The sequence below is a fragment of the Styela clava genome, chromosome 5 (assembly GCF_964204865.1).
Source record: "Styela clava chromosome 5, kaStyClav1.hap1.2, whole genome shotgun sequence".
Taxonomy (NCBI): domain Eukaryota; kingdom Metazoa; phylum Chordata; class Ascidiacea; order Stolidobranchia; family Styelidae; genus Styela; species Styela clava.
Window position 1 is genome coordinate 21,933,694 of NC_135254.1, and position 15,980 is coordinate 21,949,673.

Below are 15,980 nucleotides of genomic sequence, written 5' to 3' on the forward strand. Positions count from 1 at the left end.
AACTACTAACTACCTATCGATATTCAAATCTAAATCAATATATTATACTCAAAGATGACAAACAAACCTTTGTTCTCATTGGATCCATTTTTGTTCATCGAGTTTGAAACAAGGTTTATTCTATGCCCAGGAACAGGAGTAAATGACAGTTTCGTCGGTTTATTATTTTCTAAAAAAACAGGTTGTTACTTTATATTAAATATAAGACACAAATTACTTTACATCGTGAGTCATTAATAACATGCAACCTGCTGCGATCCGTTTATCGACAAGGCAAGCAAACCACATACCAAACTTTATATTTAAATAAACATGACCAAGTATAGGGAGATAAATTCCATAGAATTTCAACTAAAATGCAATAAAATACCACGCAGTTTTTCATTAGAAGTCAAAAATATTCCTAATATTCCAAAACATATTGCTAATTGAAAGTGCAATTAGTAAATAAATCAACCCTCCTATTCGAAACTCGAATTATTGCATGCCTCGGTAAGTAGGAGATAGGATACATACCACTCTTTGGTCTTGGTTCATGTTTTCTGCAGTGTCTTCCTTGATGCTTGTCTAGTGGAGACGACAAGACGACCGATGAAAATGTTTTACGAAAGCTCGCAATCGGTTTCGCATTCAGTGACGGCAGACGTCTTTGCAGTATTGGGAAGTCTACGTGAAATTATTAATTAAATAGGTAACTATAATGCTTTAAATTACACTAAACTATAATCAAAATGCAAAATAAAGAAAACTCATAATTTACTAAAGATAAAACCAACCCTTAGTATCGTTCATCCTCAGAATATTCGGAGCATAGTTAGTATGTTCTACTTCGTGTTTTTTCCGCTGTTTAGTAAGTGACGCGGTCACGGATGCAAACGTGGTATGCTGATTTTTGGGATAGGTGGCAATTTCTGAAAAGAATTTTTATTAGTGTTTTAGTGATGAACTAAATTATATTATATTAGCATTGGGCCACTCTGTATATCCGATAGACGATAAAAATCAAAGGTGAATAAAATTACAAATGAATATCAAAAGTAACTACTAACTACCTATCGATATTCAAATCTAAATCAATATATTATACTCAAAGATGACAAACAAACCTTTGTTCTCATTGGATCCATTTTTGTTCATCAAGTTTGAAACAAGGTTTGTTCTATGCCCAGGAACAGGAGTGAATGACAGTTTCGTCGGTTTATTATTTTCTAGAAAAACAGGTTGTTACTATATATTAAATATAAGACACAAATCACTAAATATACATCAAGAATTGACATTGACATGCAACCTGTTGAGATCGTTTTGACATCATTTTTCAATTATGTAAGTCGAACTTCGCTACTTGTATACTATCATTTAAATCCCAAAAGAACAACTAAGTATACGGAAATGAAGTCCATAGTAGTTGTACATCGAAGTTGACAATAGAATAGTATAAAGTATAAACTATAAAAAAAAAAAAAATTGTACCCAAATAGTAGAAAGTTCTCTTTTTAGCACTAGATTCTATTTCAGGGATGGCGAACCACTGACCCCACAAAGTGACCCACCGCGTTTTTTCGTGACCCGCCAAGGCACGAATAAAAAAAATTAAAAGTACTAACATATCAGTGATAAAATTGATAAAACCAGCAATAAATTAATCTATCAATAACTAAATTATTATAATGAATCGTCAGTTGGGCAGTCAGGGCTGCCCAAATATTCGAGTTGTTAATTTCCTTGCCGGTATAGTAATTTTCAAAACCCCTAATCCTGGATCATGTCTGACATAACAATGCAATTAATGTCCATTTCTCGCAACGTCTTGTCTCTTTCGGAAGTGCAGACTGTTTTAGGGGTTATACGAGAACTAGAGGCTACTTTTACACTTTATTAGTTTCTCGCCTACAATGCCGTTAGGAGAAAAAAAAATATTTCAGACCTAATAAAAACCTAGAAATCTGAAATAGCAATAGGGCAGTGTAAAAGTGCCTTAATGTGGTTGAAAGCTGATCGAAAAATATAACACTATCAGAGTGGAATTCCCTCCAAACTCTTTGTAGGGAATTCGCCGCAAAATAATTTGATGTATAATCCGAAACGATTTTGGTAATTAATATGCGTGTTTTTTTACTCTAATTTCATAAAATTGAGAGTGCCTTAAAAATCCCTGATAGAAGTGCTGCATACGTAAAGACCCAAAACTACACCAACAGAAGCTTATAAGATTTGTTTCCGAAGTTTCTTATAGATATAAACATGTATTAAATATCTGTGACCCACTATCTTCTGTTCCGCGATAAAAATATAATTTTTGACCCATTCATTGAGAAAGGTTCGCCATCCCTGTTCTCTTTAATTCAATACAAAGGAAAGTACCGGTATACGCATATTTATTACTATGAAGTATCTGTGAATAAAAGTTGTCTATCACGAACCTCTATTGAGAATGGCCTCCACCTTACATTCCAAGATCGATAAATATTTTGTTAGACCCAGGTCAGACAGATGGACATCGTCATTAGCCCAATTGTCCCAATTGGCGTCTAATATATCAAAGCAGACGGTGTCCAGCTTGTTGGATTTTGCAATTTGACCTATTGCTTGGTTGGCACGTGCCACGCAGCCAGAATGTGTTCCTGTTTGCGGCAGAATCATGGATAAAACAACCTGTAAAGAATTTTCTTTTAAATTGGCATCGTAAAATCACAACTCAGGCTGGCTAGGGTGATCTCTGTCACAAGCGACATTCGACTTTAGGCGACATTCGATAGGATTTATTGGACGCGAAATGGACCTATGGATTGTTTTGTAATTATGTTGCTGTTGGTATTCTTCTTGTTGTTGTTATTCTTGTCGTGAAAAAACTGCCGAACCATTGTGCATTTTTGTGTAAATAAGTCATCGAAATAAAAAATTCCGCACTTTGTTTGGTTTTGTGCTCTGGTGGCCAGTCGAAGCCTGGAAGACTACAGTACCGGTACTGTAATATATTGCATACTCGTACTACTTTGTTTTGGCCTTGGTGTCCAATAATTTGAGAATTTCTCCCTTGTTTTTCGTAATGTAATATTCAGAATGCAAGTTACTCTTAAACAGAATATCGAATTGCTTCGCACAGGCCACTATTTATATATGCACTGTGCATTGAACTAAAGTACCTTGGTTCATTCACAGTTTTGGTCAGGTTCCTCGTTAACTTTTAATATTTTTCACCAATAGTCAACATGTCTAGCAGTTGGATTCAGACGTAAGACCCGTTGACATCAAAGAGTCGGGACTTGAGTTAGAATTCACAATAGCAAATAAAAGGAGCTTGCAACTATTACATATTTGGAAGTTCGTTGACATTGACACCGCAAATTTTGCTACAAATGTTAATAACAAACAAATCATCACCTTTGCTTTTGTATATTCTTGGCCCACGACATTTATAAGTGAAAGAAGGTCATCTTCTATAATTCTTGCATGTGAACCGCACGATCCCCTCAGATCGTTGGTGCCAAGGGCCAAAATAATTAGACATTTTTAAACTTTGTGCCACTTGAAATTTCAGATATTCCGTGAGAAATTCTCCCCCCGGGGATCGTGCATGCAGAAAAATTGAATTCAGACTTATTTGAAATACTAACTTTCTGAAGAAAAAAAAACAATAATCAAGGATAATAATGTTGAACAGCAATATTACTGAGATGCAAATAAATATTCACCTTCAATGGTAATATCAACTATGACATTTTACCCAATGTTTGTATTTGTTACTTATCGATCTTAAGAACGGTAAGTATGTTGATAGGTATTTGTCTGTTTGTGTGTTTGTCTGTTAGATGGACGCGATATCTCACGAAGGCGAGGTTGAATCTGCTCCAAATTTTGCATGTGCATTCATCATATCTCGGACCATTTGGGTTAATTATGTTGTATAATTAGCGAGTTATTAATTAATTAGCGATCTTCAATCGATAAGTCTTCGGTCTCCGAGCGATATTCTCGTTTTAGTATTTGGTAAATACAGTGTGATCAGACCACGCGTAAAAAAAATTAAACTTGAAAAAAAAACAAAAAAAACAGGACAGTTCCTACTATGTGCATGTATTTAGTTCATTGTGGCATCTCTAGCGCAGCGATTCAGAAACTGTTTGAATCGTAAAATACCCCAAATCAAATTTGCAAGCTTTGAAGTGTGGAGCAAGCAGATTTGGTGTATAAAAAAACAGTTTTCATTCTGGAGTATTCTGGAGAGTAAAGCCTGCTCTTTCAACCACATAAGTGTCAACTGTCAAGGCTTGTTTGAGGTAGAATTAAAGAAAAACACACATGCGTCGTGCAGTCAAGTTTCAAACAGACGTGTTGTGAAGGGAAAGGGAGGATATAACGAAAAATAGAAACGATTTCTATTTTTTACCTTTATAATGTTATATACTACAAAATATATTTTTTTTTCATTTTAGTTTTTATTTTGGATATTTCAATAAACGTTCGTCCACACTTGGGTCTGATTACCCTGTAACGTTATATTAAAAAAAAATTAAAAGTGATCCATTGCTTTTTGTGACTGACAATGTGACTAATAGATTACAATGCCAGTGCTATTTTATATTTATATGCCTGCCGGAGACAACGTTTCACCATCAACGATCACATCCGGCTAATAATATATATATTGAATAAGACTAAATAATATAATTGCATTGATAATTGAGTATTCACATCTTCCAAGCTAATATAATACCAACGAATCTGAGTTTCCGAATGAAATCCGAAAATAGATTTCTCAGGACAAGTCAGAAATCCTCCACTAATTGGTTAAATTTTGCGAAATCCTAGTTTCATGCCAAAAATATGTTTCAGGGAGGGGGTAATTCTGTCGTGTTATGATATTCACAAACCCGTTATATTTTAATATGGTATTGCTAAAAACTCTTCTTTCCAGCCAGTGGTCGGTAGTGGAAATTTCAAAATCATGAAATATATAACATTATAAACTGAAGTGCCTACTATTATTGAAATAAACAACTAATGATTTCTTACCTTGGGTTTCACCAAATTACGGCCATTGCTATCGGTTAGAAGTAAGACGTGCGGAAGATCGTTTGAACATGAAGCATGAAGATATGATGTAGGCTTCCCACTGATGCCATTGGGATAGAATACAGGCCTGGTTCGAAACCCGGGTCGCATATTCTGTAATATGTTTTGTAATGCGTAATGGGAAATTCTAAATAAAACTCCAAACGCATAAATTGCTTACCCTCAAACTCGTTTTTCCACCAGCCGATAACAATTCCTCAACTTTGTAAATACTCGCAAAATCCGACAATGATTGAGCAAAGAGCTTTAATTATTAGATATTCGAGCAGGGTTTTGAATGAATTCAAGTCGCACAAACGGATAAGTACGCAATCTCTAGCAGATTCTAAACTTAAATGATCACGTCGTTAATATTTCTTCTCGCCGTGTCAATTTTAAATTTGAAATTGCTTTTTCGATTCTTACATCAGACGCCAACGTTACTTATTGGCCATGAGTCATACGCGTGATTCAAAATTCTTCCAACGACTGCATGTCATCTGGCAATAAATATGCAGATGACATCAAATTAAATATAAGTTATTGCAGATCAATGACTACTTTAGCCAATAAACCAGTCTGAACTTCATATTAAAGACGTAATTCCAGTATTCTCAAAACATTTATGAACTACTTACGCGACGACAGACAACTTCAATCAACGTCTTCATACATATCTTTTGGGTTTCGAAATAAACCGCAAACGATGGATCTTACGCCATCGAAAGGGTAATTCTCGCTTACTCCCATACGTGAAAACGGGAATGAATTATCCGAAACAAGCCGCCGCACCGGCATGGTTTGCTTAACTCTCACTGGTAGAACGCACTTTCTCCAGAATCCCAGTCCCTATAAGATTGGATAACCTGGTCAGCTTTTATAATATATGACCAGTGGTAGGATTCAAATTTTTGTCAGCCGGTTCCATCACAAAAGTCATATTTTTTTTAGCCAGTTCTGTTACAAAAAGTCATGGACAATAACCAGTAATGCTAACCAGTTCGCTGATATCGAAAAATTCCGTGAGACGGTTTTATAGAACCGGTGCGAATCGGCGGAATGCCATCACTGTATATGACCTATATTGGAAATCGGATATGAGCCGATGTACATTTAGCCGATTTTGATACGAATACCGCCGATATTGACGGTACCGACATATAGATACATCCAAATATAGTTCAAAATTACTTTTCTTTCCTATACGTAATTTCCTGATAAATGGCCTTTTTGGTTTGGTTTCGAGAATATCTTAGATTCTAAAATAAAAAAAGCCTCGGGTTCGAGTTGTATGAAAAACTTCAGGTAAACCTCTTTAATAATAAATAATCAAATCGGATGCCTCTTGGGCAGAAGGATGTGCTGCTAGGCTTTAAAATTTGGCTAAATCAGCTCTTTTTGCTATAAGTAATTTTTTTTAAATAGACCTTTTTCACTTCGAGAATACCCTAGATTCTAATAAAAACAAGGATTAGGTTCGAGTTGTGTGAAAAACTTTAGATAAACTTTTACAATAATAAATAGTCAAATCGGATGCCTCTTGGGCGGAAGGGTGTGCTGCTAGGCTTTGAAATTTGGCTAAATCAGCATTTTTCGCTATGAGTAATTTTTCTAAATAAGGCCATTTTCGCTATGAGAATACCCTAGATTCTAATAAAAACAAGGCTTAGGTTCGAGTTGTGTGAAAAATTTTAGATAAACTTTTATAATAATAAATAATCAAATCGGATGCCTCTTGGGCGGGAGTATGTGCTGCTAGGCTTTGAAATTTGGCTGAATCAGCTTTTTTCGTTATACGTAATTTTTCTAAATAAGGCCATTTTCGCTTCGAGAATACCCTAGATTCTAATAAAAACAAGGCTTAGGTTCGAGTTGTGTGAAAAACTTTAGATAAACTTTTATAATAATAAATAGTCAAATCGGATGCGTCTTGGGCGGAAGAGTGTGCTGCTAGGCTTTAAAATTTGGCTAAATCAGGTTTTTTCGCTATAAGTAATTTTTTAAAAATAGACCTTTTTCACTTCGAGAATACCCTAAATTCTAATAAAAATAAGGCTTAGGTTCGAGTTGTGTGAAAAACTTTAGATAAACTTTCACAATAATAAATGATAAAATCGGATGCCTCTTGGGCGGAAGGATGTGTTGATAGGCTTTAAAATTTGGCTAAATCAGCTTTTTTCGCTATACGTAATTTTTCTAAATAAGGCCATTTTCGCTTCGAGAATACCCTAGATCAGTGGTTCTTAAACTTTTTCGAGCGCGACCCAAATCTGAGTTTTATGAATACTCGCGACCCAATCCTAAATAACGCAAAATGTGTTAGTGCAGTTTGACTCAAATACAGACAACTATTTATTAGAAACAGTCCATTGACTCAGTGAGATTGATGAAACTGAAATTTCCTTTTCATTATATCTTCAATACACAGCTCTATTTTACTTAACGCAATACGCAAGTTGTCACGGGTATCGAGGCGATTGCGAGCTTAGTTTTGTTAACCGTCAGTGCCAAATATCCTCGCTCGCACAAGTGCCTTGTCGCGAATTGTAGCAGAAAAGGCGCCCGCTGTCCGTCGCAAACACGACATCCTAGCTGGCCTTCGGTATCTCTCGCAATATACAACTTTTTACTCATCAAATGTGCACGCACTGCTTCGTTCGCGGTAAATGGTGCCTCGAGATGAAGTCACATTTTCTCTAGATATTGAATAATCTAATGTCGAGAAGCGAGCTTTTTTTCATTGCGTCGTCTATTACAATTTACATTACCAAAAAGACACCCATTTTTGGTTATTTTAATCCACTAAGACGACATTCCACGCGGTCAACACAACGACAAGCGACGTGCATGGTTATTGGTTACCGATACCATAAAAATAATACACGTGACTGGCATATCAGAATTGTGATGTAACAATGAGCTCAAGACAGTTCTTTCCGTGAATGAAATTTTATATTTCATTATTTTTTAATACCAGAGTTTAGAAGCTGAATTGAAACATTGGGAAAGCTGAAAATTCGTCCTTCTCCTCTTAGATTGCCCTTGCATTGACGACCATGTCGCGACCCATTTTTAAACCTTCCGCGACCCATGTTTGGGTCGCGACCCATACTTTAAGAACCACTGCCCTAGATTCTAATAAAAACAAGGCTTAGGTTCAAATTATGTGAAAAACTTCGGATGAACATCTTTAATAATAAATAATCAAATCGGATGCGTCTTGGGCGGAAGGGTGTGCTGCTAAGCTTTGAAATTTGACTAAATTAGCTTTTTTTCGCCAAACGTAATATTTACGAATAAGGCTATTATCACTTCGAGAATACCCTAGATTCTGATAAAAACAAGGCTTAGGTTCGAATTATGTGAAAAACTTCGGATAAACATCTTTAATAATAAATATTCAAATCGATGCTTCTTGGGCGGAAGGATGTGTTGCTAGGCTTTGAAATTTGGCTGAATCAGCTTTTCTCGCTATGAGTCATTTTTTCAAATAAGGCCATTTTCGCTTCGAGAATACCCTAGATTCTAATAAAAACGAGGCTTAGGTTCGAGTTGTGTGAAAAACTTTAGATAAACTTTTATAATAATAAATAGTCAAATCGGATGCGTCTTGGGCGGAAGAGTGTGCTGCTAGGCTTTAAAATTTGGCTAAATCAGGTTTTTTCGCTATAAGTAATTTTTTTAAAATAGACCTTTTTCACTTCGAGAATACCCTAAATTCTAATAAAAACAAGGCTTAGGTTCGAGTTGTGTGAAAAACTTTAGATAAACTTTTACAATAATAAATAATAAAATCGGATGCCTCTTGGGCGGAAGGATGTGTTGCTAGGCTTTAAAATTTGGCTAAATCAGCTTTTTTCGCTATACGTAATTTTTCTAAATAAGGCCATTTTCGCTTCGAGAATACCCTAGATTCTAATAAAAACAAGGCTTAGGTTCAAATTATGTGAAAAACTTCGGATGAACATCTTTAATAATAAATAATCAAATCGGATGCGTCTTGGGCGGAAGGGTGTGCTGCTAAACTTTGAAATTTGACTAAATTAGCTTTTTTTCGCCAAACGTAATATTTACGAATAAGGCTATTATCACTTCGAGAATACCCTAGATTCTAATTAAAACAAGGCTTAGGTTCGAATTATGTGAAAAACTTCGGATAAACATCTTTAATAATAAATATTCAAATCGGATGCTTCTTGGGCGGAAGGGTGTGCTGCTAGGCTTTGAAATTTGGCTGAATCAGCTTTTTTCGCTATGAGTAATTTTTTCAAATAAGGCCATTTTCGCTTCGAGAATACCCTAGATTCTAATAAAAACAAGGCTTAGGTTCAAGTTGTGTGAAAAACTTCAGATAAACTTTTATAATAATAAATAATCAAATCGGATGCCTCTTGGGCGTGAGGATGTGCTGCTAGGCTTTCTCTTATGTACCAAACAAAAAGCACTCAATTAAATTTGATTCGACTAAAATACACAAAGTCTCAAATACACCTGGCAATAAACTGCATCATCCACTTCAATCTTCTGCCATCCAAACTTGTTATTTGATTGCCATGCTATTATAAAACAGCACTAATAAGTTTCCGAGCAGGCTGTGAAGTCCAGTAAATATAGACCATAATTCAAATTTGACGAAGATTGCTATTACATCTGGGCAGACTGCCATTGGGGCTATAAGAGCTTCAAGTTTGGAAAAGTTCCTTGGGTAGGCCAATGAACGCATATTGATACACATTGTAACAAGTGGGTTCAGGCTATCCTTGCATAGTATATCTGTATTAGCGACAGAAAGATATTGACAATCAGACATACAAATTTTTTTGGAATCGCTTATTTCATCATTATCAATATTCAGTGATGAAGCCTCAGTAAAAAATTCATTAAGGATTTCTGGGGTCAGAGTCGAGGAAGGGTCAGCATTTAGGCATAGGCCATTTATTTCTGTTTTATATAACGAGCTGAATGGCAAGATATTTTGTAGGCAAAGTCTACAGTACCAAGGTATATCATTTGGTTTACAGCTTTTTGGCATCCATGACATGATAAATTTATCCTATTTACATTCATATGGGCAAAAAAAAAAAAAGCAATAAACAAAAGGTACTCTTGTGTTTAGTGCTGCCGTACAATCAGAATTTGGGCAGTTCTAGCATATCTATAAATTATATTCTGTAATCCTACGGTATCTTACTTATATCATAATATCGGATGTGGTTCTAATAATTATTTTCTTATCGTTATGAAATCCATATATGTCTCCATTCATAGTCCAAACATTTTTAAGTCCGAGAACTCTTGTAGCTTCGGTGAGAAGTTCGACTCGACGTTTTGTCAGCGATTCGGTAATTGATAGTCCAGTCTTTTTGAGTCTTCTTTTCATGGAGTAAATCATATTTTTGGTGCTGCGACGTACAAATTTAAATATTATCGGAACGTTTCCTTTAGTATCAGCTGGGAGAATATGTGTAACGTCTATATCCCCATATTATATAGGCGAGGGATGGCGAACCTTTTTCAATAAATGGGTCACAAATGATATTTTTATCGCGGAACAGAAGAGAGGGGGTCACAGATATTTAATCAATGTTTGTAACTATAAGAAACTTCTGAAACCTTATAAGCCTAGTTGGTGTATCAGGGATTTTTATGGCACTCGATTTTATGAAATTAGAGTACGAAAACACGCATACAGGTTACTAAATACGTTTAGGCTGATGCGGCAAATTATCTTACGGTTCCAAAGAGTTCGATCAGCTTTAAACCCCGTTGAGGCACTTTTACACTGCTCCATTGTTATTTCAGTTTGCTAGGTTTTTATTTCAAGTCTGAAAGCTTTTGTTTTTTCAATGGCATTGCAGCCGGGAAACTAAATGAAAAACTAAAATGCAAAGTAGCATCTAGTTCTCGTATAACCCCTAAAACAGTCTGCAGATGCACTTCCGGAAGAGAAAAGACGTTAGGAGAAATGAACAGATCAATTGTTATGTCATAAACGATGTCAGAGCCAATAGCTGAATAACGGTACACAGCGGTGCAGACATACGTCCAACATTGAGGGATTTAAATTTTTTTATACCGGTTTAGAAATTAGCAGTTTGAATATGAGCGATCGCGGCCCCGACTGCCCAAGCTTAGTTATTGTTAGATTAAATTAAGGCCAGTTTTATTATTTTTCATAATCGATATGTTAGCATTTTCATTTTGTTCGTGCCTTGGCGGGTCACGAATAAAACGCGGTGGGTCACTTTGTGACCCGCGGGTCAGTGGTTCGCCATCCCTGGTATAGGCCATTCTAATTTCAAGGCGGAGTTCAGAGTATTATCCACATATGTTTCAAATTGTCCATAATGACCTGCTTTCGGTATACGTTTACACCCATGCAGTATAATACAGTTCCTCCTCCCATATTGTTCTAAATTGTCGATTGCAATTTCACTTTTTTGTGGCGCTTACTTATTCGATTCAGTGCTGTTATAAATATTTCATGCCGGTAGTTATGATTTCATTTTTGATTGTCATCAACGACGTCGGGAAAACGATAAAATTCGCAATAGATACTGAATAATATTTAAGAGCTATTCCACACGCTCTAAATTGCAGGGAATGAAAATTTTCCCGTAATGGACGGTCACTATCGCAATTGAGGATGAAAACGATAAATTGCGACACAATTTCCGTTTAGAATTATTGTCGAGGCCGCACAAACTATCTCGACTAAATTTTAAATGTACGATAATAATTTCTTATATTATCCGTAAATCTCCGACGTGTTATAACCAATTCAAGTCAGCGCTAATTGAAATCTTTCCATGTGGCTGTAATTTATTGCCTTGCGTACACGGCTGCTTTCGATTACGATAAAAATGTAGTATTCGAAAAAATACATATACAAAATACGCCCCATACATCAAATCAGATGCTTGCCTGCCTGAGAGAGGAGTCAGCAATGACATCCAGTGGGCACCTTAATTATCGGACTGAAACCTCTCAGATTTTGATATGTAGGGTGTTCGAGAGACAATTTGTATCAGGACGCTTTGGGCTGCATTCCCAAACAACCCGACTCCGTGAAGACCCGAAGCGGCCAAGGCAAGCGCCCCTATGGGCCTAACACCCGCCGTGGGACGAGGCCTCAATCAGAAGGACACCGGCGCTCGCCGTCAGCCGTACTGGGACTTCTGTACGTCACAACTCGGCGCGCTCGAGAAGCGCGCAGATTCGACGCTGGACTCTTCCCAGTTCACTCGCCGTTACTCATGGAATCCCTGTTGGTTTCTTTTCCTCCGCTTAATAATATGCTTAAATTCAGCGGGTGCTCTCGCCTGAACTCAGGTCGTATGTGTCAGGCGGGCCGCTTCTTCCACGGCCCGCTGGCATCGCAAGTCGTCGCCGCCGGCGCCGACCGAGCGCGTACCGTCGCCGCCTTGGCCCACGGTCGGTCTTGATCTCGTGACCAGACCGACCGACCTGGACCCGCCCCTCGAACGTCGTTGAACGTCGAGAGGCCGGCGGTGTACGGGACACGCGGTCGCACCGAGAAAGCTCGGCGACCGCTTCAACTTGGGGCGACGCCCGGCCGTCTTTGCAGAGGCCTGACTTCGGGTGAGGACGAACGCGACCCTGAGGCAGACGCGGTCCCGGGATTGACCCGAGACCGCAATTCGCGTTCAGAAGGTCGACGTTCAATGTGTTCTGCAATTCACATTACTTCTCGCACTTGGCTGCGTCCTTCATCGACTCGCGAGCCGAGTGATCCACCGTTAAGAGTCGTCCTCGACGTTTCGCCCGGCGCCGAAGCGCGCGAACGTCACACTGTGGGATCGACCACAAAACCACCACCGACAACAACTGCACAATAACACCAACAAACGGCGCCGAGCGACCGCCGGGCTGGGCCGGCGGCACATCGAGCGCGGTGCCCAGAAGCCACCATCGCACTCGGCTGCCTTTCTATGCCAACGTGTTACGCGTGTCGCACGGGGCGGAACCCCGATTGACGGCCGCCCTCGCGGCGGCACCCAAAGACAATTGAGTGCGCGGTCGGTCGGGGCCTACCACCACCTTCGGTAATGATCCTTCCGCAGGTTCACCTACGGAAACCTTGTTACGACTTTTACTTCCTCTAAATGATCAAGTTTGATCGTCTTCTCGACACGCCGACGCGGCCGTTGCCAGCCGCGACGGGGCCGATCCAAGGATCTCACTAAACCATTCAATCGGTAGTAGCGACGGGCGGTGTGTACAAAGGGCAGGGACGTAATCAATGCAAGTTGATGACTTGCGCTTACTGGGAATTCCTCGTTTAAGGGAAACAATTGCAAGTCCCTATCCCAATCACGAATGAGGTTCAACGGGTTACCCGGACCTTTCGGCCTAGGTTAGACACTCGCTGCTTCACTCAGTGTAGCGCGCGTGCGTCCCCGGACATCTAAGGGCATCACAGACCTGTTATTGCTCAATCTCGTGTGGCTAAACGCTACTAGTCTCTCTAAGAAGTTAGACGCAGACCGAGAAGGTCGCGTAACTATTTGCATTGCCAGAGTCTCGTTCGTTATCGCAGTTAACCAGACAAATCGCTCCACCAACTAAGAACGGCCATGCACCACCACCCACAGAATCAAGAAAGAGCTCTCAATCTGTCAATCCTACCTGTGTCCGGGCCGGGTGAGTTTCCCCGTGTTGAGTCAAATTAAGCCGCAGACTACACTCCTGGTGGTGCCCTTCCGTCAATTCCTTTAAGTTTCAGCTTTGCAATCATACTTCCCCCGGAACCCAAAGACTTTGGTTTCCCGGAAGCTGCCGGAAAGGTCGTCATGGTAACGCCTCCCGATCGCTAGTTGGCATCGTTTATAGTCAGAACTAGGACGGTATCTGATCGTCTTCGAACCTCTGACTTTCGCTCTTGATTAAAGAAAACATTCTTGGCGAATGCTTTCGCAGTAGTTCGTCTTCCGCCGATCCAAGAATTTCACCTCTAACGGCAGAGTACGGACGCCCCCGTCTGTCCCTCTTAATCATTACCTCGTGCTCCGAAAACCAACAAAATAGAACCGAGGTCCTATTCCATTATTCCATGCAACACTATGCAGGCGAACAGCCTGCTTTGAACACTCTAATTTTTTCAAAGTAAACTTATCGTCCACCGCCGACACTCAGTCAAGAGCACCGACGGAGAACCGAAGGTGAGGCAAACGCAACCAGTGACACGCCTTGTGACGGACCGGCGGCGCTCGCCCAAAATCCAACTACGAGCTTTTCAACCGCAACAACTTTAGCATACACTGTTGGAGCTGGAATTACCGCGGCTGCTGGTACCAGACTTGTCCTCCAATGGATACTCGTTAAGAGTTTTAGGATGTACTCATTCCAATTACAGGGCCTCGTTAGAGTCCTGTATTGTTATTTTTCGTCACTACCTCCCCGTGTCGGGAATGGGTAATTTGCGCGCCTGCTGCCTTCCTTGGATGTGGTAGCCGTTTCTCAGGCTCCCTCTCCGGAATCGAACCCTGATTCCCCGTTACCCGTTATCACAAAGGTAGGCACGTAGCGTACCTTCGACAGTTGATAGGACAGACACTTGAATGATACGTCGTCGGTGCAGAGACCGTACGATCCGCGTGGTTATCCAGAGACATCAAACGTCACAGGACGAACCCGGTCGGTTTTGATCTGATAAAAGCGCGCCTCCCAAAGTCGGCGCTTAATGCATATTAGCTCTAGAATTACCACAGTTATCCACTTCGCTTACGAGACCAAATAAACCAAGACTGATTAAATGAGCCATTCGCAGTTTCGCTTTACGAGAACTCGTACTTGCACCTGCATGGCTTAATTTTTGAGACAAGCATATCACTACTGGCAGGATCAACCAGATAGCTGCGACAGCTGCGCTCGGAACCTTGCTGGGCCGCCCGGCGCGTGCTCGTCGCATTCGTTTAAGATCGAGGCAATCGCCTGCGGCCGTACTCGGCTTCGACAGTCGCTGGCCGCGACGTCCACGCCCTCGCTAGGCAGTGCCAGGCGGAGCGCTTTGCGTTTCGTCTTTGCTCGCCCTCTCTCGGGTTCGATCCATTCAGTTCCGCACAAACAAGAGCTCTGCCGGCCGCCTGCAGCGGTGCCTAAAACCCGGGCATAACAATGCGACCGTTCTGCTAGGCCGACAAGCGCTCAAGCCAGACGGTCGATCGAGCGCCTCCTACATATTAGTCGAGACAACGGCTCGCTCATCAGCATCGCGTTTGTACTTTGACTTTTTTCGGCTCGGCTTTTCTCGACGCCGATGCCGGCGACGCAGCACTCTCTCGCCCGCCCGCCACCGAGGGATTGGGCGCTCCATCCCATCCCATCCCCCACGCCGCTCTTTCTTGGCTCATTCGAGTTTACTGTCTTTCGCTCTTACAAGCCTTACCTAGGGTTAGGTTAGTATGCTTTCACGTGCAGTCACTCGACTCTTTTCGGCTCGGCTATTCTCGACGCCGATACCGGCGACGCAGCACTCTCTCGCCAGCCCTCCACCGAGGGATTGAGCGCTCAATCCCATCCCATCCCGCACGCCGCTCTTTCTTGGCTCATTCGAGTTTACTGTCTTTCGCTCTTACAGGCCTTACCTAGGGTTAGGTTAGTTGCTTTCACGTGCAGTCACTCGACTCTTTTCGGCTCGACTATTCTCGACGCCGATGCCGGCGACGCAGCACTCTCTCGCCCGCCCGTCACCGAGGGATTGAGCGCTCCATCCCATCCCATCCCGCACGCCGCTCTTTCTTGGCTCATTCGAGTTTACTGTTTTTCGCTCTTACAGGCCTTACCTAGGGTTAGGTTAGTTGCTTTCACTTGCAGTCACTCGACTCTTTTCGGCTCGACTATTCTCGACGCCGATGCCGGCGACGCAGCACTCTCTCGCCCGCCCGTCACCGAGGGATTGAGCG

At 40.7% G+C, this 15,980-nt stretch overlaps 1 protein-coding gene and 2 non-coding genes across 3 annotated transcripts; all 3 read right to left on the minus strand.

The window, feature by feature from the left end:
- Window positions 1-10,246: 10,246 nt before the first annotated feature.
- On the minus strand, window positions 10,247-12,432 carry LOC144423017 (uncharacterized). Its single transcript, XM_078113177.1, has 3 exons — window positions 12,378-12,432; window positions 11,408-11,503; window positions 10,247-10,542 (listed from the first exon to the last, which is right to left on the minus strand). The coding sequence occupies exons 1-3, from the start codon at window positions 12,430-12,432 to the stop codon at window positions 10,247-10,249; spliced, it is 447 nt and encodes a 148-aa protein (XP_077969303.1).
- Window positions 12,433-12,670: 238 nt separating this feature from the next.
- LOC144424172 (5.8S ribosomal RNA) lies at window positions 12,671-12,824 on the minus strand. Its single transcript, XR_013476536.1, has one exon. It is a non-coding gene; the product is annotated as a 5.8S ribosomal RNA (ribosomal RNA).
- Window positions 12,825-13,122: 298 nt separating this feature from the next.
- On the minus strand, window positions 13,123-14,930 carry LOC144423686 (small subunit ribosomal RNA). The gene has a single exon (XR_013476150.1). It is a non-coding gene; the product is annotated as a small subunit ribosomal RNA (ribosomal RNA).
- Window positions 14,931-15,980: the final 1,050 nt, after the last annotated feature.